The sequence below is a fragment of the Ailuropoda melanoleuca genome, chromosome 16 (assembly GCF_002007445.2).
Source record: "Ailuropoda melanoleuca isolate Jingjing chromosome 16, ASM200744v2, whole genome shotgun sequence".
NCBI lineage: Eukaryota > Metazoa > Chordata > Mammalia > Carnivora > Ursidae > Ailuropoda > Ailuropoda melanoleuca.
Window position 1 is genome coordinate 3692629 of NC_048233.1, and position 21603 is coordinate 3714231.

The 21603-nt window shown below is 42.6% G+C and overlaps 1 protein-coding gene across 1 annotated transcript in view; it reads right to left on the reverse strand.

The window, feature by feature from the left end:
• LOC105234650 (maestro heat-like repeat-containing protein family member 1) overlaps positions 1 to 21603 on the reverse strand; it is a 72842-nt gene that overhangs the window by 28667 nt on the left and 22572 nt on the right. The window contains exons 13-26 of the mRNA XM_034645974.1: positions 21375 to 21491; positions 21119 to 21163; positions 20178 to 20322; positions 16862 to 16905; positions 15968 to 16127; positions 15398 to 15450; positions 14687 to 14791; positions 9373 to 9489; positions 5674 to 5796; positions 5170 to 5322; positions 4486 to 4608; positions 4044 to 4123; positions 3255 to 3390; positions 2092 to 2181 (exon numbers count right to left, since the gene is read on the reverse strand). Coding sequence (XP_034501865.1) covers positions 2092 to 2181; positions 3255 to 3390; positions 4044 to 4123; positions 4486 to 4608; positions 5170 to 5322; positions 5674 to 5796; positions 9373 to 9489; positions 14687 to 14791; positions 15398 to 15450; positions 15968 to 16127; positions 16862 to 16905; positions 20178 to 20322; positions 21119 to 21163; positions 21375 to 21491 — 1491 coding nt within the window. The remainder of the gene's footprint in view (positions 1 to 2091; positions 2182 to 3254; positions 3391 to 4043; positions 4124 to 4485; positions 4609 to 5169; positions 5323 to 5673; positions 5797 to 9372; positions 9490 to 14686; positions 14792 to 15397; positions 15451 to 15967; positions 16128 to 16861; positions 16906 to 20177; positions 20323 to 21118; positions 21164 to 21374; positions 21492 to 21603) is intronic.

Below are 21603 nucleotides of genomic sequence, written 5' to 3' on the forward strand. Positions count from 1 at the left end.
GATCTTGGATACCAGTCTTTTATCTGTAGTGTCATTTGCAAATATATTCTCCCATTCCGTAGGCTGCCTCTAAGTTTTTTTGACTCAACAAAAACTTCTTAGGGACAACACAGGGAAAGTACCTTGAAGTTTGGTGCTATTGCATGTCTGACAAATGCCTGGTCTGATTCAACTCAAGCCCACGGTGGCCCCAGACTGGTGTACTAACCACACGGGGACCAAACCCTACCCACAACAGGCAAATACCCATCTGCTATTGCAGATGACTGGATCAAAGGCAAAAACAACTCAGCCACGACAGCAGGGTGCACACATCACACATAGGAGATGCCTCTTAAGCACAGATTCTGGCGAACAGGGGACTACAGGGCACTACAGGACCTCTTCTTCATAAAGCTGCTACTTTCAAGAGCGGGGGACATACCTGACTTTCCTAACATAGAGAAAGAGACATAGCAAGTTACACAAAACGAGGAGACAGAGAAATACATTCCAAATGAAAGAACAGGAAATAATCAGCAAGAGACCAAAGTGAAATGGAGATAAAAAATATACCTGATAGAGAATTTAAAGTAATGCTCATAAAGACAGACTTGAGAAAAGAGTGGAGGGCATCAGTGAGACCCTTAACAATGAAATAAAAAAGAATTAATTAGAGATGAAGAACACAATAGATGAAATTAAAAATACACTAGATGGAATAAATAGCAGACTAGAGGAAGCAGAAGAACACATCAGTGACCTGGAGGACAGACTAAGGAAAAGCAATCAAGACAACCAGGTAAGAGAAAAAAAAATTACAAAATGAAAATAGACTAAGGGAACTCAGTGACAACATCAAGTGTAATAACATTTGCATTATAGCCATCTCAGAAGGAGAGAGAAAAGGGGGCAGAAAATTTATTTGAATAAATAATAACTGAAAACTTACCAAATCTGTGGAAGGAAACAGAAATCCAGATCTAGGAGGCACAAATATCCCTCAACAAAATCAATACAAGGAGGTCCACACCAAGATACACAGTAATTAAAATGGCAAAAGTAGTGATAAAGAGAGAATTTTAAAAACAGCAATAGAAAAGAAAAGTTATGTACAAGGGAAATCTCACAAGGCTATCAGCGGGCTTTTTAGCTGAAACTTTGAAGGCCAGAAGAGTGTGGCATGATAGACTCAAAATGCTGAAAAGAAAAAATCTGCAGCCAAGAATACTCCATAACGGACTCACAAAATAAAAGGATGTTAAGTATGACACCGTATACCTAAAACATGGTGGGGGAGTTCAAATTTAAGTGACACCATCAACTTAATATAGACTGCTACATGCAGATGATGTTATATACAAACCTAATGGTAAACACAAATCAAAAACCAATAGTAGATATGCAAAAATAAGGAGAAAGGAATACAAGTGTATCATGAAAGAAAACCAACTTATCATGAGAGAAGAAAGCAAAAGAAGAAAAGAACAGAGAAGAACTACAAAACAACCATAAAACAAGTAATAAAATGACAATAATTTGGAAGGTTATATGCACCCTATATTTATTATTTACAATAGCTAAATTACAGAAGTAGCCCAAGTGTCCAATGACAGATGAATGGATGAAGAAAATGTGAGACACACACACACACACACACACACACACACACACACACACACACAGTGAAACATTATTCAGCTGTAAAAAATAATGAAATCTTGCTATTTGTAACAACATGGATGGATCTATAGCCTATAACACTAAGCAAACACTAAGCAACACTATAGCCTAGCCTATAACACTAAGCAAAATAAGTCAGCCAAAGACAAATGCTACATGTTTTCATTCAAATGTGGAATGGCATGTCTATAAACCAAGGGATAGCATGGGCTGCCAGGAATCACCAGAGGTTAGGAGAGATGCATGGAACAGAATCTGCTTCAAAGCTTCCAGTAGGAACCAACCCTGGTGATACCTTGATTTTGGATTTTCAGCCTTACAGCTGTGAGAGAATATATTTCTGTAGTTTGAAGCCACTCAGTTGTGATACTTTATTATGGCAGCCCTAGGAAATCAATATACCAATTTCAGAAGCTCCTTCCCACTCACCTCTAAGCAGTGCTGGATCCGAGAGGGCATCTCAACAATAAGTGTCTCCATTAGCCTTAGAAGGGATTGCAGAGTCTCCCTGAACAAATCCTGAGGGGGGAAAGAGAGAACTCAAAGCATTGCTGAGATGTCAGGCCCATCCCTCCTTCTAAACTTAGCTCAGTGCTCTAGCTCTCCCAGGAAGCTTTCCTTGAGAAATTCTGCTCCACAAGTTTCCCCCTAACATTTCAAGTGCCATTTGCCCACTATTAACTTGAACAAATTCCTCTGTTGTTTTCAGCAGAGCACAAATGTATGCCTGATGTGCAGTTTGTCCTGGTGGACTGGGAGTTCCCAGCTTGCCCCAAACATGGGCAAATCCTGTCAAATTACCTTCCCTCCCTAACCAGGCCTACACTGAAGAAGGCCTCATGAGGATACAACCAGAGGAAACCCACCTCAGCCTTCTCTGTATGTACCAGTCCTTCCTTCATAGCATAAATAAATATGAACCGACAAAGGAGGACCACCAGACAGCTGATGAAAAGGCCCAAATAAACAAACAGACCAACTGACCCTAAAAAAACTAAACTAATTCAGTAAATAGAAACATTTATTTTTAAAAATTCTTATTAATAGCCTCCCCAAAATCAAGAGATTGTGGCATCAATAAAACAAGAACAACCAATGAAGATAAAAGAGTAATCAGAGAACATGAAAGAATTCCTAAGAATTAAACATACAAATGCAAATTAGAAAAGTGAATCCCTCATCCTTCCCTCAAGGAAACACTATAGGCCTTGTGGGAAATGGATTCAGCTCTCTTGCATCTGGGACTCTCTAAACGTATTTACCCATGCGCCTTTAGTAAAATCATGTTTGATTGGAAGGTTCTAACATGATTTTACTAAAGGCCCATGGGTAAATAGTTAAAAATTAAAGAATTGAGTGTCCATCTCTAGGCCAGAATATTAAAGTGTGACAGCAGTAATCAAAGCGCTCTCAAGAAGGAAGTACATCTCATGAGTAGCATTCAGACTATATGAACCAGTAACCTCTTCAAATGATTGTATTTTTATCAAAGAAGGTGGAAGAGCCTTACATGTAACTGCCAAACCTATATTTCTCATCCTCTCAAAAATAAAAACTGAATACAAAGAAACAAACATCAAAGAGTTAATTACCACAGTGGTGTGGGCCTCCTGGGAACTGGATGCCTCCTTCTGCAAAACTTCTATAGGTGGCAGGCAGAGCACACTCTTATAGCATGTTCGGAGCAGCTCTGTTCTTTCTTCCACCTCTATGAGGGGACGGAGCTTCCTAAGATCCAGGAGAAAGTAGCAAAAATGTAATGAGACAGTAATGACCAGGAATAACAGCTGAAGAAGGTACAGAGAGAGATGGTGGACACAGAGGAACAGGTGGTAGTAAGAAGTTACCAGAAGAGAAAGTAACAAAAGAAGAAAAGGAGGAAACAGTAAGCAAAGTTTAAAAATGTCAGGAGATGGAAAGATGGAAAGAATGGGACAAAGGGAAAGAGGAACTATTACAGGAAAGGGTACTGATATTTTGAAATGAAAGAGGAATTATTACAGGAAAGGATACTGATATTTTGAAATGATATATTACTTTTTGGATCCCCAGATATTTTGAGGGAATAGGGGAGATGGTCAGTGATAGATATGGAGGTATTTAGTCAGGGACAGTCCTGAAAGCAGAAGAAAGCCTGGACGAGAAGCAACAACAAATGCCTGTGAAGACAGGAGAGATGGTCTCTGCCAGGTGCTCCAAAAATCCCATCTAAAAAGTCTTGGTAAAAGGATGTGGCAGACATCATCCAGTAGATGTCTACTACTGCCTGTGGCCCCCTATTACTAGAAGCAGAAGCAGAAAATGAAGTGGGGACAGACTAGGGAATAAAGAACTGAAATCCAGTCAGAGCAAGGAAGACAGTGTGGCTGGAACATTGTTACCTGAAGTCAGTGATGACGTTCATTGCCCTCAGCCTAATGGAGCTGGAGATGGAATTCAATGGCTCCTCCCTGATTAACTCCTGTAACACACCCACCCAACCCCCCACCCCAGAGACCAAGAAGATGTGACATATTTTTCTTGCCTTCCTCCCCCTCCTCCTACCCCAGGCTGTATTCACAAGAAAATGGAACCTAGAATTTTCAGGGACTTCCAAAAACTCTGAAGGACAGCACTTCTCTCCTACTCCCCACCATACCTTTCCCACAGTACTCACACCCACCTTGAGGATGGGAAAGGGAACAATAAGGTAGGAAAAGGACACTGGAAAATCTGGACTTTTATCCTCCAGGCCAAGCCCAGGAGCACTGCCAATGGTTTCCATGAGGACCCATCCTCCCTTCTCTGTGCATTTCCATCTCCATCCTCCTGAGCTGTACTTACCACCATGAAGGTTACAATTTCTAGTTTCTGAGGGAACTTGAATTGAAAGGCCATTGGGTGGCTGCTCAGGATGTTTGTTAGCTTGGTCAGGGCGTCCAGGTACTCCAGCTTCAGGTTCTTATCCTGAACCAACCAGAATGCTCAGAGATTTCCAAGGTAGGAATGATCCTGGGGCAAGGGAAAACTACCTACACAAAATCTGGGAGATGAGAAGCTAGGGCTTCTATAGCTTTCTCTAGGCTGAGATCTTGCATCTTCCCTCTAAGGACAGCTTAGGAAAGCAAAGCCTGTGGTATCTTTATGGGGGAAGGGGCCACCCCTCTTACCAACCTCTTTATGGAGTTCCCACCTCATATTTACTCTTAAATTAGGATAGAGCTAGCTGGCTTCCTTATCTCTCAAGTTACATTGTGTTTTTACCAAATAAGTTCTCCTGAAGGATGTCTAGTTGGATGGTAAATGAACAGGATTTGGGAAAGGCCTCTTCTCCTACCCTAGGGGCACATGCTCTGGACAAATGGCAAAGGTAGGAAAATTATTTAGGGACTCCCTCTTACCTCCCCTGAAGTAACTGTAATAACCCCACCCCCTTGTTCCATTCAAGGTCAGGCATCATTTTACTGTAGGAGTAGGGTAAAGAAGGTGGGGATGGGACACCAGAGAAGTAGAGTAAGCAGGAAGTACCTTTTCTACAATGCAGTTGCGGTAGTGTTGCAGGACCATGGCCAGGATGTCATCTAAATGTGTGAAGATGTCTCCCTTGCTCTCTAAAATAATCTTGCTATAGCTTAAGTAGATGATGTTACAAACCAGCCCCCATTCCCTTTGCTGATGTTCCTGTAGGAGGAAGGAGGAAACTTGACTTCTCTTCATCTTATCCTCCTCGCCTGATGGGGAAATGGAGGTTCAGAGAGGAATGGATTGGCTAGATGGCTCAGAAGGGAAGATAGGGTTGTGGAAGTGTGAACAGCTGGGAGGAAGTTGGTGCTGCTGGTGATACCAGGGCCTGAAGCATGGGCATAAGAGAGCATGGGAAAGTTGGTCAGAGGGAAATTGAAGCATTTATAGGTGAGTCACAAGGCCTCAAGTGGGGAGTGGGGAGTGGAGAAGTGGGGAGTCTTGGAGTGATGGGGATGCCTTAGAAGGTTTTGTGTGGGAGGCTGACAGAGCTCTCAGGAATGCCATCACCTTCATTAGTTTGAGGATGAATGATGAGCCCTTGTCAGTGAGGATAGCACTATACACTTGCAGCTGGTCCAGGACTATCTTCAGATGTTTCATGGACACGATACTGAGTGCCACAGCAATGCCCTGTAACAGGGATAGCCTCAACCTCATGCCATAGCAAAGAGTTAGCTAGGCACGCTTTATGTTCTCCCAAACCCAGGGATTTAGAGAGAGGAAGGGAGAGAAAAGGGAAAGAAAAGAAATGGAGGGAAAATTTGGTTCCCCTGACTTGAACTACTTAAAATCCAGATGGAGAACCAAACATCCTTGCAAGAAGTAATTCAAGAAGCAAATTACAAGAAACAGACTCAACTATAGAGAACAAACTGATGACTACCAGAAGGGAGGTGGGTGGGTGGGATGGGGAAGTAGGGGATGGGGATTAAAGAGCACATTTATAATGAAAAAAAAACTCTAAAATGATAGATAGATAGATGATAGATAGATAGATAGATTGATTGATAGGTAGATAGATAAGAGGCATAGGGCTTGTCAAAACTCAAGAGTCTGATTTTTGTATTTTTCATACTAATTGACAACATCCAGAAAATCCTTTCCTGAGTATCATGGACCAGAGGAGAACCACCCCCTGCACAATGTTTGTGAACTGTGGGCCCTCATATGTATATGAATTCATCAATGAATTTAGTAGAGATTTGTTTGGTGCTTAATGCATGGAGGGGGGAGAAGCAAATTATCCCAGATTGTGAAAAATTAGAGTCACAGATATGCAAAATCTTAGGAGTATCAAATCTAACACTGCAGAATAGAGAATACTTATATGCACTAGTAATTCAGAGAAGGATTGTGAGGAGGGAACAGAAGGGAAGAACAAAATCAAGGCACATTATCGACAGAATTGGATGGATAACCGGAGGAAATGGAAAAGAGAGAAGACATACAGATAATGCCAATATTTCTAACCCAGGAGGACAGGAAACAGCAGTAACTGACCCAAGTGGGCAGGTAGAAAGTGGACCTGTCTAGAGTTGGGGAGAGAAGGAGGGAGTTCCTGCATTTGTCTTGTGGGACACAGTGGAAGGACAACTAAGTGAAAAATGCTCTCGGTGGGAACTGATGACTAAGTGGGCGCCAAGAGCAAGGGAAACTTGGGGATTCCATAGTTCTTGCCAGGAACAGTCTTTAACTTAAATCCCTCTGCCTCATAGCAGGCCCTTTTGATTTAAATGCCAGCCAAGCCTCTTCTAGAGCTTACCCAACAAGGATATCTGGGCACAGAGCTAAAAGAACATCTAACACAGAGGCAGGTGCCAGCTGTTTGTCAACTGGCTTGTTTGTGCAGGCCGGCAGCCATTAAGATTTTGCAGCAGAGGCAGCAGACTGGTGGGGACCTGGGGACAGTTACAGTTGCTCCAGGAAACAGATCCTCTAGAAAGGATGAAGTATTAGTGGGACTTGTAGGCTTTTGGCCTCCAAGTAGATGAAGGGGAATTTTTGCCTAGTTAGAAAGCAGAGACTAGGGACACCTGAGTGGCTCAGTCGATTAAGCATCTGCCTTCGGCTCAGGTCATGATTCCAGGGTCCTGGGATCAAGTCCTGCATCAGGCTCCCTGCTCAACGGGGAGCCTGCTTCTCCCTCTGCCTGCTGCTCCCCCTGCTTGTGCTCTCCCTCTCTCTCTCTGTGACAAATAAATAAATAATAAATCTAAAAAGAAAGAAAGAAAGAAAGAAAGAGAGAGAGAGAGAGAAAGAAAGAGAAAGAAAGAAAGAAAGAGAGAAAGAAAGAAAGAAAGAAAGAAAGAAAGAAAGAAAGAAAGAAAGAAAGAAAGAAAGAAAGCAGGGACTAGTTGAACATCAGAAAGGGGTTCTAGTCTGTCCCTCCTCCCATGCCATCCCTTAGCCATGGCTTCCACTCATCCTGATCATCATCATCATCATCTTCTTCTTCATCACCGACATCATCAGAATATTTAATGCTTAGTTTGTACCAGCCTTACACACGCTATCTCACTGATCCTCACGCTCAAGCTTTAAGGCAAATATTATCAATCCCATTGTACAGACAGGGAAAATATAATTGTTCCCAAATGCAGCCACCCAGCCAGATCTGAGTTCCAGACCTACATGGATACTGAGCATCTCCACCTGGCTTTCTACCAGGGGCACCCTAACTTCTCCCCATCAAAAACTGAATGCATCATCTTCCTCCCCACTATGTCCTGCATTTTTTATCTCAGTAAAGGATACTGCCTCCCAACTGAGCCTGCCAGAAACTCAGGAACTATCCTGAACATACCCTGCCCTCTTATCTTTCTCTCCTATATCCAATCTGTCCCCATGTGTTGGCAGAGAGGTCACTTTTACTTCCCTGTCAAAAAACCCTGTATCCCAGTCCCACTACAGCACTGACTGTTCTGTATACATGCTCCCAAAAAATCTTGCTCCTGAGTCTTGTCTTGGAATATTATGTCAAGTGGGAATACCCACTTCCCTCCTCCTAATCTAGACCCAACTAGCCCAAGTCCTCACTCCCCCACACACAGCCACTATATGTCTCTGTGACCACTCATGTTGCCTTTAGTAAGGCTATTCTGTGTAATCAGCTCTTTTCTTCCTATATATGTCTGTCTCCTCAATGATACTGTTTGCATCTTGGGCTTGGTAAATAACTGATGACAGTCATGATGGTGATGGATGCTCTGAAAATCTGGCAGGGAAGGGGCATTGGAGAGGAGAAGCCTGAGAACATGCACACCAATTCTAACAGTAAGCAACACTTAGAGAGTGCTTGTGTGCCAGGCATTGTTCTAGGAGCTTCTACATTTTTAATCCTGAAAACCATCCTGTGACACAGAGATTCCATAGTATTCCCACCAAAAATACATAATCTAAACTTAATCATGAGGAAATATGAGACAAACAAAAAATGAGCTACATTCTACAAAATAAAGGGTCCACACATTTTTAAAAGTCAAGACCATGAAAAATTAAAACTGAGGAACTGTTTCAAATTAAAAATATTAGAGATAAATGATAACTAAATGTACCATTTGATTCTAAATTAGATCCCAGACCAGAGAAAAAAATGTTTTTCTTTTTCTCTAAAAAAACATTGGTAGGACAATTGGCCATTTTCAGATCAGGTCTATAAATTAGATAATAGTACTGTAGCAATGTTGACTTCCTAATTTTGATCACTGTGTTTTTTTGTTTGTTTGTTTTTTTTAAGATTTTTTATTTTATTTTTATCTGACAGAGCTAGAGATAGCCAGTGAGAGAGGGAACACAAGCAGGGGGAGTGGGAGAGGAAGAAGCAGGCTCACAGCAGAGGAACCTGATGTGGGGCTCGATCCCATAACGCCGGGATCACGCCCTGAGCCGAAGGCAGACGCTCAACCGCTGTGCCACCCAGGCGCCCCTGATCACTGTGCTTTGATTATGTGAGGGAATATCATTATTTTTAGGTAGCACACACTGAAGTATTTAGGGGTAAATGTGCATCATGACTGCAACTTCCTGAAATGATTCAGAAAATAAAATAATAATAGTAAATAACTTGCCCAAGGCCACACAGTTAGAAAGTGGCAGACCTAGGATTCCAACAACTTGTCTAGCTTGTCAGGTCTCAGCTTTTAACTACTTTGTCATTCTGCCTCTTGGAGGAAAAATGTTTCCCCTTTGCCAGTTCCTCCACCTCACCTGCCTCTCCTGCAGGTCTTCGTGGACACTTTGTAAGATGGATGAGAGCATCATCTTCACCAGTTTCATATTCCTTGAGGTCCGCAGTGTAAATCCAAAGAATTTATATAGAAAAGTCTAGAAGAGGTGAAAGGGCAGGGTCATGCATATCTTGGAATGAAGTTAGGGTAGCTAGGGGAATAGCCATTACCCAAACTGGTTTTGAAACTGTCAGCCAGCACCTTCTTCACTGCCCCATCCTCCTCACTGTCCCTCCTGTTTTCTGGGGGGCATCTGGATAAGGCAGTGATCTTACAGAGCAGGGGCTGAAGCTAGAGGTAAGAGAAACCTGTATTTCTAATTTCTCGGCATCTTAGGGTATGGATCATCCCTTTAGGAACTGTCCCTGATCCATACACTTCCCATTTCCAGCTAGAAAATAAAAAGTTCCTTACACCAGTGTTTTACAGTTTTCAGAGTACAGCACTTTCGCTTTCTTGGTTAAGTTTATTCCTAGGTATTTTATTATTTTTGGTACAATTGTAAATGAGATTATTTTCTTAATTTCTCTTTCTGATGCTTCATTAAGTGTAAAGAAATACAACAGATTTCTGTATGTTATTGTTGTATCTTTTACTGAATTCATTTACCAGTTTGGTGGAGTCTTTAGGATATTCTGAACATAATATCATGTCATCTGCAAACAGTGGAAGTTTTACTTCTTCCTTGCCAGCTTGGATGGCTTTTATTTCTTTTTCTTGTCTGATCACTGTGGCTAGGATTTCCAGTACTATGTAGAATAAAAGTGATGGGAGTGGACAACTTTATCTTGTTTTTGATCTCAGGGGAGAAGCTCTCGGTTTTTCAACATTGAGTATGATGTTAGCTGTGGGTTTTTCATATATGGCTTTTCTTATGTTGAGGTATGTTCTCTCTAAACTTACTTGTTGAGAGTTTTTATCATGAATGGATATTGTACTTTGTCAAATGCTTTGTCTGTATCTATTGAGATGATCATATGGTTTCTAGCCTCTCTCTTATGTGATGTATCATGTTGATTGAACCACCCTCACATCCCTGGAATAAATCCCACTTGATCATGGTGAATGATTTTGGATTCTGTCTCCTAATATTTTGCTGAGCATCTTTGCATTTATGTTCATTAGAGATATTGGCTTGTGGTTTCCTTTTTTTATAATGCCTTTATCTGACTTTGATATCAGGGTAATAATGACACAAACAGATGGAAAGATATTCCATGCTCATGGATTGGAACAACCAATATTGTTAAAATGTCCATACTACCCAAAGCAATCTACAAACTTAATGCAACCCCCTTCAATTTACAAACAGCATTTTTCACAGAACTAGAATAATCCTAAAATTTGTGTGGAATCACAAAAAACAAACAAACAAACAAAAAACCTGAATATCCAAAGCAATCTTGAAAAAGAACAACAAAGCTGGAGGTATCACAATCCCAGATTTCAAACTTTACTACAAAGCTGTAGTAATCAAAATAGTATGGTACTGCCACAAAAATAGACACATAAATCAATGGAACAGAACAGAATCCAGAAAGAAACCCACGCTTTTATGGTCAATTAATCTATGACAAATGAGGCAAGAATATGAAATGGGAAAAGACAATCTTTTCAACAAATGATGCAAAAGAATGAAACTAAACCACTTTCTTACACAATACACAAAACTAAACTCAAAGTGGATTGAAGACATAAATGTCTTCATGTGGAACCATAAAATTCCTAAAAGAAAACATAGGCAGTAATTTCTTTGACATCAGCCATAGGAACATTTTTTTTTTTAGATATGTCTCCTCAGGCAAGGGAAACAAAATCAAAATTAAACTATTGGGACTACACCAAAATAAAAGGCTTCCACACAGTGAAGGAAACCATCAACAAAACAAAAATACAACCTATTGAATGGGAGAAGATATTTGCAAATGATATATTTTATAAGGAGCTAATATCCAAAATATATAAAAAAAACTTGTAAAACTCAACACCAAAAAAGCAAATAATCCAATTAAAAAAAACGTAAAAGGACCTGAATAGACATCTTCCCGAAGAAGACATACAGATGGCTAGTCGACATGTGAAAAGATGCTCATCATCACTAATTATCAGGAAAATGCAAATCAAAACCACAATGAAATATCATTTTACACCAGTCAAAGTGGCTAAAGATCAAAAACATGAGAGATAACAAGAGTTCATGGGGATGAAGAGAAAAAGGAACCCTTGTCCCCTGTTGTGGGAATGCAAACTGGTGCAGCCACTGTGGAAAATAGTATAAACATCCCTCAAAAAATTAAAGAGAGACTAACCACGTGGTCCAGCAATTTCACTACTAGGTATTTACCCAAAGAAAATGAAAACACTAATTCAAAAAGATATATGCACCCTGATGTTTATTGCAGCATTAGTTACAATAGCCGAGATATGGAAGCAACCCAGTCCATTGATAGATGGATGGATAAAGATGTGGAATGGAATATTATTTAGCCATGAAAAGAATGAAATCTTGCCATCTGCCACTGCATGGATGGATCTGGAGGGTATTATGCTAAGTGAAATATACAAAGATAAATACCATATGATTTCACTCATATGTAGAATTTCAGAAATGAAACAAACAAAAAAAGAAAAAAGAGACCCACAAAAAAACAGACTCTTACATACAGAGAGTAAACTGGTGGTTGCCAGAGGGGAGGTGGGTAGGGGGGTTTAAAAATACACTTATTTTGATGAGCACCGAGAAATGTATAGAATTATTGAGTCACCATATCGTACATCTGAAGCTGTTATAACACTGTATGTTGTTTATACTTGAATGAAAAAATAAATTTAAAAAACAACAAACAAAAAAATAAATTTTAATAACAAAGCTTCACTTGACAAAATTAAAAATAAAAACGGTTCCTTAAATTTGCATAATTTTAAAACCAATATGGCATAATCAAAAAAGTATTTTAACGTAATCTTTATCTCTCCCTCTTCTGAATTTCAGTAGCCTTTGTCCTTGTTTACTCTGCATTGCCCTGTCTACCTTGTAATATCCATATTTATGTACTCAAACACTTTTCTACCTCAGGGTTTCTGTATTTCCTGTTTCCCCTGTCTGAAATCTTCCCTGGGCTCTTCGAAATGCTGTCTCACTCTCATCTTTCTGATCCTGGCTCAGTGAGCCTTCCTTGACCTCCTAAATTCCTCTCTAGCTCACCATCCTGCTTCTTTCATTCAAAGCTTCATCACAATTACTAGTTACCTTGTTTATGTATTTGTTTGGTTAGTTCTTAACTCACCCCGACCTCTCATCTCCAATGAGAATAAAACTCGGGAGCAGTGTATGTCTTATTCATTGCTCTATTCCAATGCTTACAGAGTGCCTGACACAGTAGACAAACAGGTTATACCAGATGTTCAGTGAATGTGACAACTCTCCCCCTGGAATCCCTTCTTCTTGGGCACCTTTTCTTCCTCTAGCAGATGTTCTTCATGCCTCATCCAGACCCGAAGTCTCCTTCCCTTCCCTGGTTGCAGGCATCATTGTGAGCAGTTCCCACCTGTAGCCTTTTTGGGTCTCCTTGCCTGGAGGTGCCTGAGAGTTACGTTCTTCTCTCTTCCATCCCTGCCCCAGGTACCAACCATGAAAGCCTGGCACCAGTGACAGAGAGGTGGAGGGGTGGGGGGATACAAAAGCTGCCCTCACTTGTCTCTAAGCAGGATAGACTCTGCGGTGTAGTTTCCATCCAGGTCTCCGCACATCCTTGCTTAGCCTCTCCTCTTCCTATTCTGCTTCCTTTACTTGATCACAGCTTCTCCTGAGAGCACTTTCTTGCCAAGTCACTTAACAAGGACCCCTGCCTTAGGTCCTGCTTCTATGAAATCTGACCTAAGGCACCTGCTTCTGGGCTTAGCTGGTAGATTACTCATCTTCCCAGACTTAATCATTCTGTAGAGTGACTGATCTTCTCAGTTTGCCAAGCACTGAGGCATTTCCTAGTACGTTGGACTTTAAGAGCTAAAACCAGGACAGTCCTAAGTGAACTGAGATGGTGGACCACCTTTGAAAAAGCTTTTCTGGCCAGCCCCAACCGGCCAAGTAAACAGCTCTCCCCTCTGCTCCCAAGCATACAGTGCACATTCCAATCCTGACACCACACTTGTAATTACCCACTCTCTCCTCTGTTCACTCAAGCACACAGTGATTTCCCGAAGGCAGCGTCTGTGCCTTTTATGTGAATACTCTGTGCCTAGTCCATGCCTGCTGTGCCATGGGCATTAGTACATATTTTTACTAACTTAATTAATAAGATCAGAAATCCTGCTTGCTTCATTTTACCATCCAAGAAGACTTGCATATAGCAGGTGCTTCATAAATATTTGTTAATAATTAGCTAATAATCAGTCTTGGAAATAAGGCCTCTTCCCTGGAGATGCCCCAAAGTCCAAATAAAGTGTTGCTCAGTAACAGGAAAACAAAACTAAAAATTAAGAAACCTGGATTCAGGTGCCAATTTTAATTTGCTTAAGACTGAATCTCTCTAGATTGTGTTTCTTCATCTGTGAATAGGGATAATGAGCTGTCTGGTTACTTGGTCTTTTGAATTTACAAAGTAACTACACAGGTATCTTTGTCTATTCTCACCCACTCTCCTGTGATATAGAAGTTGCTTTTGCCACTGCCCGAGTGAGGCAACTGAAATCTCACAAAGGCTAAGACATTTGACCCAGATTGCACCGGGGGCACAGGAAAAGACAGGACAGGAATGAGGCTTTCACCAGCATAGACCTTGAGCTCTGTGAACAAAGGAGCCTCTCTTCCTTAGTTAGCTCTGCAGCCCCAACATCACACCCAGTCCCTAATCCATGGTATGACCTCAAATATTACTTGAACTAACTTGCTTCAATCTGACTCTTAGGTCAATAATCTTTTCACTGCACCCAAGTACCAGCTCTATTCTTTGACCTCTGAATTACTAGGAGGTTCAGTTAAGACAACAGATGGCAAAGTTCTTGATAAAACCTAAAACACTAAGCAAATGTAAGACATTTATATTTCTGCTGTTCCTGTGTGACCACCAGCTCCTTGTCCTCCCCATCCGTCCACTCCCCAGAGCCCAGAAACATGGGTTGGCTTTTCCCACAATGCCTCTCCTTCATGTACATTTCTGTATTTCTTCCCCACCAAACTCCTCCACACCACCCTCCACCTCCATTTCCCTCCTTGCAGCTACCACACGCAGCTGCATGGTACACCCACCTGTGTGCGCGCGCACACACACACACACACACACACACACACACACCTTCTCCTCACCATCGCTGAAATAATTTATCCTCTCCAAGACAACCTTGATGAGTTGCTCCAGCCAGCTGTCATCATTGATGGCCACTAAAGACTGACCTGAAAACTGAGTAAGAGGAAGGGAGAAGAAGGTCACACGGAGCAGTGGCCAGGCTTTTCTGCCTCATGGAAGTGGGTCCGAAAGAAGCAAGAGACAAGGGGGCATGGTCTGTAAATATGAAAAAAGAGCTCGAGAAATGAGGAAGAGCTGAAATAGGGGGGTTAGTCTGGACTGGAAAAGGACAATATAGCAACAATGATGGTAATGCCAACTATATGTGTGACTCTTTACAGTTTACAGGGCTCTCCCTTTCCTATATTATCCTATCTAATTCTGGGAAATAGGAGTTTTTTCCATTTTGCAGATGAGGGAGCTGAGGCCTGCAAAGGCTAAATAACTCACCCAAGGACACACAGCTAGGACCCCATTCCCTTACTCTCTCTTAACAGTAGGATTTTGAGGGTGTGGAAGGTAAGTTAAGGCTTAGGATATAGTCAGAGATTCTGATGCAGAGGTCAGGAGTCAAGGGTGCCACAGAAAGAGGTTCTCTCGAGTAGGGAGGTCCCTTGATCATGTCTCAGTCTTGGGGGATCTGAGGCCTCTTCTCCCTCAGGATCCTGAAGAGGGGAGAGAAAGCAAGTGTGGAAAAAGTGTGTCTCTTAGAGTGCACACCTGGAGCAGCCTGTCCTCCCACTCCTCCTGATTCAGGTTCTTCTCAGTGTGATCTAGGAAAAAAGAGAGTATAGGGACCTGCCCAACCAGAAGGTCCCAGCCAGGGAAAAAGAACCAACATTTGAACGCTATTCCAGGGGCTTTATGCCCATCATCTCATTTAATTTTCATCATGATCCTACAAGATAATTGTTCCCCCTTCTCTACAGAGTCTCCAGGAAATGTATGACTTTTCAAAGGTCAAACATACCCAGCTGGCAAGTGTTAGAGCAAGGATACAAACCTGGGTCTCTCTGGTTCCAAAGCCCACACTCTTTCCTGAAACTTCGCCCACAAGAAGGAGCATTCTGGGAACTCTGGAGCCACAGAACTCTGGGCCGCACATCTGCTCAGTGCAGAACATGGTCCACATAAGCAGACCTATCCAAACGGCATCTCAGAAAGACAGAGACTGGTCCCGGTTCTCCTCACCCCAAGGAAGATCCATCCTGTACCTCAGGACTTCATCTTTTCTGGAGTCTGCCCCACTGCCCCAGCTCCATTCCTCCCACCTCACAGCCAACCCCTCACCATCCAGTATCTGCAACATCTGGGGGATCTCCTTCATCCACAGCTGGCCCACATTTGAGTTGATAACAGGGTGCAAGGAGGTGATAGGATGCAGGGCATGTAGTAGCCTTAGAGAGCTTACACCAAACTCCCCTTCTCTATAGGGCTTCAGGGAAAACGTCTGAGAAACAACAGAAGCAAGCAGGAGGCAGAGAAAGGATTTAAGGGAAGAGAAGGAAGAAAATCAGAACAAACCCATAGAATGGTAGAGCTGAAGCTTAGACCCTTCCCATTCTTTCCCACCTGTGAACTCCTACATGTTCTGCAAGATGCTCTCAAAACGTTGCCTCTTCTCTGACTCCTGGAGACCACGTCAGCCCCTTGCTCTACTAAGATCCCACTGCAACTTGTGTATTCCTCTACTAACATTTATCACACTGCATTATGGGTGGTTATTCCCAGGCTTGTCTTACCCACTAAGACTGTGAACACTTCAAGGGCAGTTCTATACCTTGTCTTTCCAAGTGTTCATAATGTCCAGAACGTAATGTCTGGACATTAGAACATAGAGAAATTCAAAACATTCTTGCTAAGAAAATGAGATCCAGAAAGGCATGTGGACTTGTCCAAGATCAACAGAGAATAGCTCACTATAAGGCCACAGAGGAGACAGGCCAGGCCTTCCCCAACCGTCACCCCTTCCCCATCTTCAGGACCCAGCACTAAGCTCCCAGTTCCCTCCTCCAAGCTGTTTGATCACCTCTCCCCAAAGCCCCTATGATCTTTGGCCCTATCCCTTATTCCATGCCCAGAACAATGCCTGGAATATAGTACTACTCAACTATTTGTAGAATGAGGGAATGGGTGGATGAATGGATGGATGGATAGTATTCACCCTGTACATTTATTACTTACCACAAGATGGGTCAGGAGTTTCTGTGGGGAGACGAACTGGGTAGCTAAGTTAAAGAGAGGATAAAAGAAGAGGACAGAGTCAGTGCCAGCTCCAGGATGCCCAACCTTCAGCCCCCTCCTCCACCCAGCAGCCCACCATCCATTCTTCAGCGGGGAGAAAAAGCAAGATGGAGAGTGGTTGGTGCCATTGCCATGGGGGTTGTGACTCTTCGACTTAGCCCAAAAACAAACCATTTTCAGTATAAAACATGCACACACATACACACACACCCTTTACACCTGGCAGAATGGCTACTATCAAAAGACAAAAAATAAAAAGTATTAGCAAGAATATGGAGAAAAAGGAACCTTCATCCACTGTTGGTGGGAATGCAAACTGGTGCAGCCACTATGGAAAACAGTACAGAGGTTCCTCAAAGAACTAAAAATAGAAATCACATACAATCTAGTAATTCCATCACTGGGTATTTACCCAAAGAAAACAAAAACACTAATTTGAAAAGCTACACATACCCTTATGCTTATTGCAGTACTATTTACAACAGCCAAGATATGGAAGCAACCCAAGTGTCCATCAAAAGATAAATGGAGAAAGAAGATGTGGTATACACACACACACACACACACACACACACACACACACACACAGAGGATTATTACTTGGCTATAAAAAAGAATGATATCTTGCCATTTAGGACAACATGGATGGACCTAGAGGGTATTATGTTAGGTAAAAGTTTGACAAAGAAAAACAAACACCATATGATTTCACTTATATGTGGAATCTACAAAACAAAACAAATTCACAAACAAACAAACAAAAATAGAAATAGAAACAGAATCATAGTTTAAAATCGAATCTGTCTGATATGAGAATTGCTACCCCAGCTTTCTTTTGAGGTCCATTGGCATGAAAAATGGTTTTCCATCCCTGCACTTTCAGTCTGGATGTATCTTTAGGTTCAAAATGAGTCTCTTGTAGACAGCAAATGGATGGGTCATGTCTTTTTATCCAATCTGCAACACTGTGGCATTTTATGGGAGCATTTAGGCCCTTCACATTAAGAGTAATTATTGAGAGATATTTTAATGATGTCATGTTGCCTGTGAAGTCTTTGTTTCTATAGATTGTAGATTTCTGTTCTGTATTACTCTTGGGGCCTTTTTACTTTTATAGAACCCCCCTTAATATCTCATGTAGGGCTGGCTTGGTGGTGGTAACAACCTTACCACCTTACGCCAGTTAGAATGGCAAAAATTGACAAGGCAAGAAACAACAAATGGTAGAGAGGATGTGGAGAAAGGGGATCCCTCTTACACTGTTGGTGGGAATGCAAGTTGGTACAGCCACTCTGGAAAACAGTGTGGAGGTCCTTAAAAAGTTACAAATTGAGCTACCCTATGATCCAGCAATTGCACTACTGGATATTTACCCCAAAGATACAGATATAGTGAAGAGAAGGGCCATATGCACCCCAATGTTCATAGCAGCATTGTCCACAATAGCTAAATTGTAGAAGGAGCTGAGATGCCCCCCAACAGATGACTGAATTAAGAAGATGTGGTCCATATATACAATGGAATATTACTCAGCCATCAGAAAGAACGATTACCCAACATTTGCAGCAACATGGACGGGACTGGAGGAGATTATGCTAAGTGAAATAAGTCAAGCAGAGAAAGACAATTATCATATGGTTTCACTCATTTATGGAACATAAGAAATAGCAGGAAGTTCAGCAGGAGAAGGAAGGGAAGAATGAAGGGGGCGGTAAACAGAAGGGGGAATGAACCATGAGAGACTATGGACTCTGGGAAACAAACTGAGGGCTTCAGAGGGGAGAGGTGTGGGGGACTGGGATAGGCCAGTGATGGGTATTAAGAAGGGCCCATATTGCATGGTGCACTGGGTATTATACGTAAATAATGAATCATGGAACACTACATCAAAAACTAAGGATATACTGTATGGTGACTAACATAACATAATAAAACATTATTATATATTTAAAAAAAAGAAACAGAATCATAAATACAGAAAACAAACAGATGGTTGCCAGAAGTGAGGGATGGGCAAGATAGGGGAAGGGGAGTAAGAGGTACAAACTTCCAATTATAAAATAAGTAAGTCATGGGGATGAAAAGTACAGAATAAGAAATATAATCAACAATCTTGTAATGATATTTCTGGTGACAGATGGTGACTATACTTATCATGGTGAGCATACAGCAATGTATAGAATTGTCTAATCACTACATTGTACACCTGAAACTAATATTTTTAAAAGATTTTTAAAAAGATTTTATGTATTTATTTGAGAGAGGGGGGAGAGTACAGAGGAGAACAAGAGGGAGAAGCAGACTCCCTGCTGAGCAAAGAACCTGACGTGGAGTTCGAACCCAGGACCCTGAGATCATGACCTGAGCCAAAGTCAGACACTTAACAGACTGAGCCACCCAGGTGCCCCCACCTGAATTGTATGTCACCTATACCACAATAAAAAAAAATTAAATAGAGAGACAGACTAGGGAAGAAAGGCATTGTCCAGCCAAAGCACAGTAAATGGTCACTACTCATGAATGCATTCTATTAGTTTATACCTTGAAAGCATCTCCCAGTATTCTGAGAAGTTGTTATGGAGGTACACATTTTATTGAATGTAGCCTTTCATATTTGAAAATCCTAGGTCCATCTTCTAATGTCTATTGTTCACATTGATTATAATCAGAACGCTCAACGCTGGGAAAGTCATTTGCTACCTTTCCTCCTTTTAAGCCCTAATAATGAATGCTTATTTTCCGAAAACACAAACACACACACACCCCAAGTAATGTGCCAAACAGATATCCTCACCCCAACTCTGACTCCCTCTGGAACTATCGGTTAGGGATGGGGTAAGCACAGAGTGAGGCTCAGAGTCAGGGCAAAGGAAGAACTAAGGGTCAGGAACGTCTGTGTACGTATTACTTTGTAGTTAACAACAAAGGTCTCACATCTCTACTCCAGTGTTTCAAGACGAGGAGCAAAGGCAAGAAGGATCTGTGTATGGGGTTGCCTTTCTTCCAGAAGAATCCCCTTTTCCTCCATGTGAAGAGCCAAATGGCATCAAGCTGTTGCCCTAACCCATTGCCTTCCTCCTCTGTCCCAGCCCAGGCTCACAGTAGCGCCCTCCCCCCCAACAGCAGATCTGCACCCTCTCCCCACACACATGACCCCTTCAGAGTCTCAGTCCCTCTCCCACCCTACCCCCCTGCCTGTGGCAGCCCATGCTTTCACAGCTGGCCCCTCTCCACTCTCCCCCACCTGTGTACTTACGGCTGAGGTGAAAGCTGCTAAGGTAGGGGGCCTGGCCCAGGGACCGGGCCTTCAGAGCCATGTTTGTGGCCGTCCTACTCAGCGACACGAAGGCCAAGGTGTTGCTGGGCTGGCACGCCAAGGTAATCAGTTTGGGCAAGGACACCTGGCAGAAATATGGCAAGGGATTCGATGTCAAGCTCCAAATCAGCTCCAATCATAAGTTCTCCAACCCTATGGCTTTGTCTTCCTTTCCTGGAGGGGCATTTGAAAACCCCATCCCATTCAGAGCCCCCTTCCGCCTCGCTCCCTCTCCCTTTCCACTGCGTGTTGGTAAAACATAATCAAGGTCCTGATTAAAGTTACAGTGGGAAGGACTTGATTAAATAGAGGGGCTTCTTGAAATTTAGAATTGTGTGACTTGTAATCGCCTTCACTGGGGAACATTCCAGGGGCAGAAGACATGCTAGCAGTCATGAGACAGCTTGCTGGGTGGGAGAGGGGGGTCTCTGGAAAGAAGAGTAAATCACAGTTGCTCTGTTCCTCCCACAGCCCCTGACTCAACTCTGACCCACACAACAACTTGTAGGAGTCTCCAAGAATTCTTAGAGATTGCTAAGAGCAGGCAGGGTGGAAAATCACCCACTTTTTTACAGGAGAAACTGTAGTCTGGAGAGCAATTTACTCTAGATTTTATAGCCAGAAACTGGCTGAGCAGGGCCCAAGCTCAGGCCTCCAGGTTTACCATCCAGTATCCTCTGCTCCACTGAGCCACTTCTCAGAGGAGCCCCAGGCACTCAAGTGGGAACAGATAGAGGTGGGAAGGGTGGAAGGGACAGTACAAGGGGTTAGATGGAGTGGAGGGGTAGGCAGAGAGAATGCAATCTGGAGGTCAGGGTACTGATCTAGGCAGCCAGGGGAGGAGAAGATGAAGAAGCTTCTTTGACCCTAGCTGCTTGTACCATCTGTAGGATTTTGGAACACATTAGCTGGATGTCCTCTTCATTCTGGAATAAGAAAAGAAAAGATTTAAATCTGAAACCAATACTAGCTGAGTCTTCTGGTTCAAGGCCTTCCCTGGCTCACTGCTCAGAGTTTTAGACACCAAAGCCCTTTCCCACTGTGCCAACCATGCCTTCTTCTTCTTTCCTTCTACTCCCAAAACTGCCCTTCTCTTGCTCCCACCCTCTGTCCCCACCCTGCCTGGCCCCTGCTCACTGAGCAGTCAGACTCGCTGAGCTTGATGACATAGTTGATGATGACGTTCCCCTGAGGCATGGCCAAGTAGCCATGCTGGCTCAGCATCTCAATGAAGTTCAGGAGGGCCTTCCGCACCTGTTGGGGGGGGGGGTCACAGGCCATCACGTGGCAAGATAGGAAGGCATATCAGTATGACCCTTCATGTTCCAGGTGAGAACACAGAGGACCACAGCAGGTGAGGGTGTCT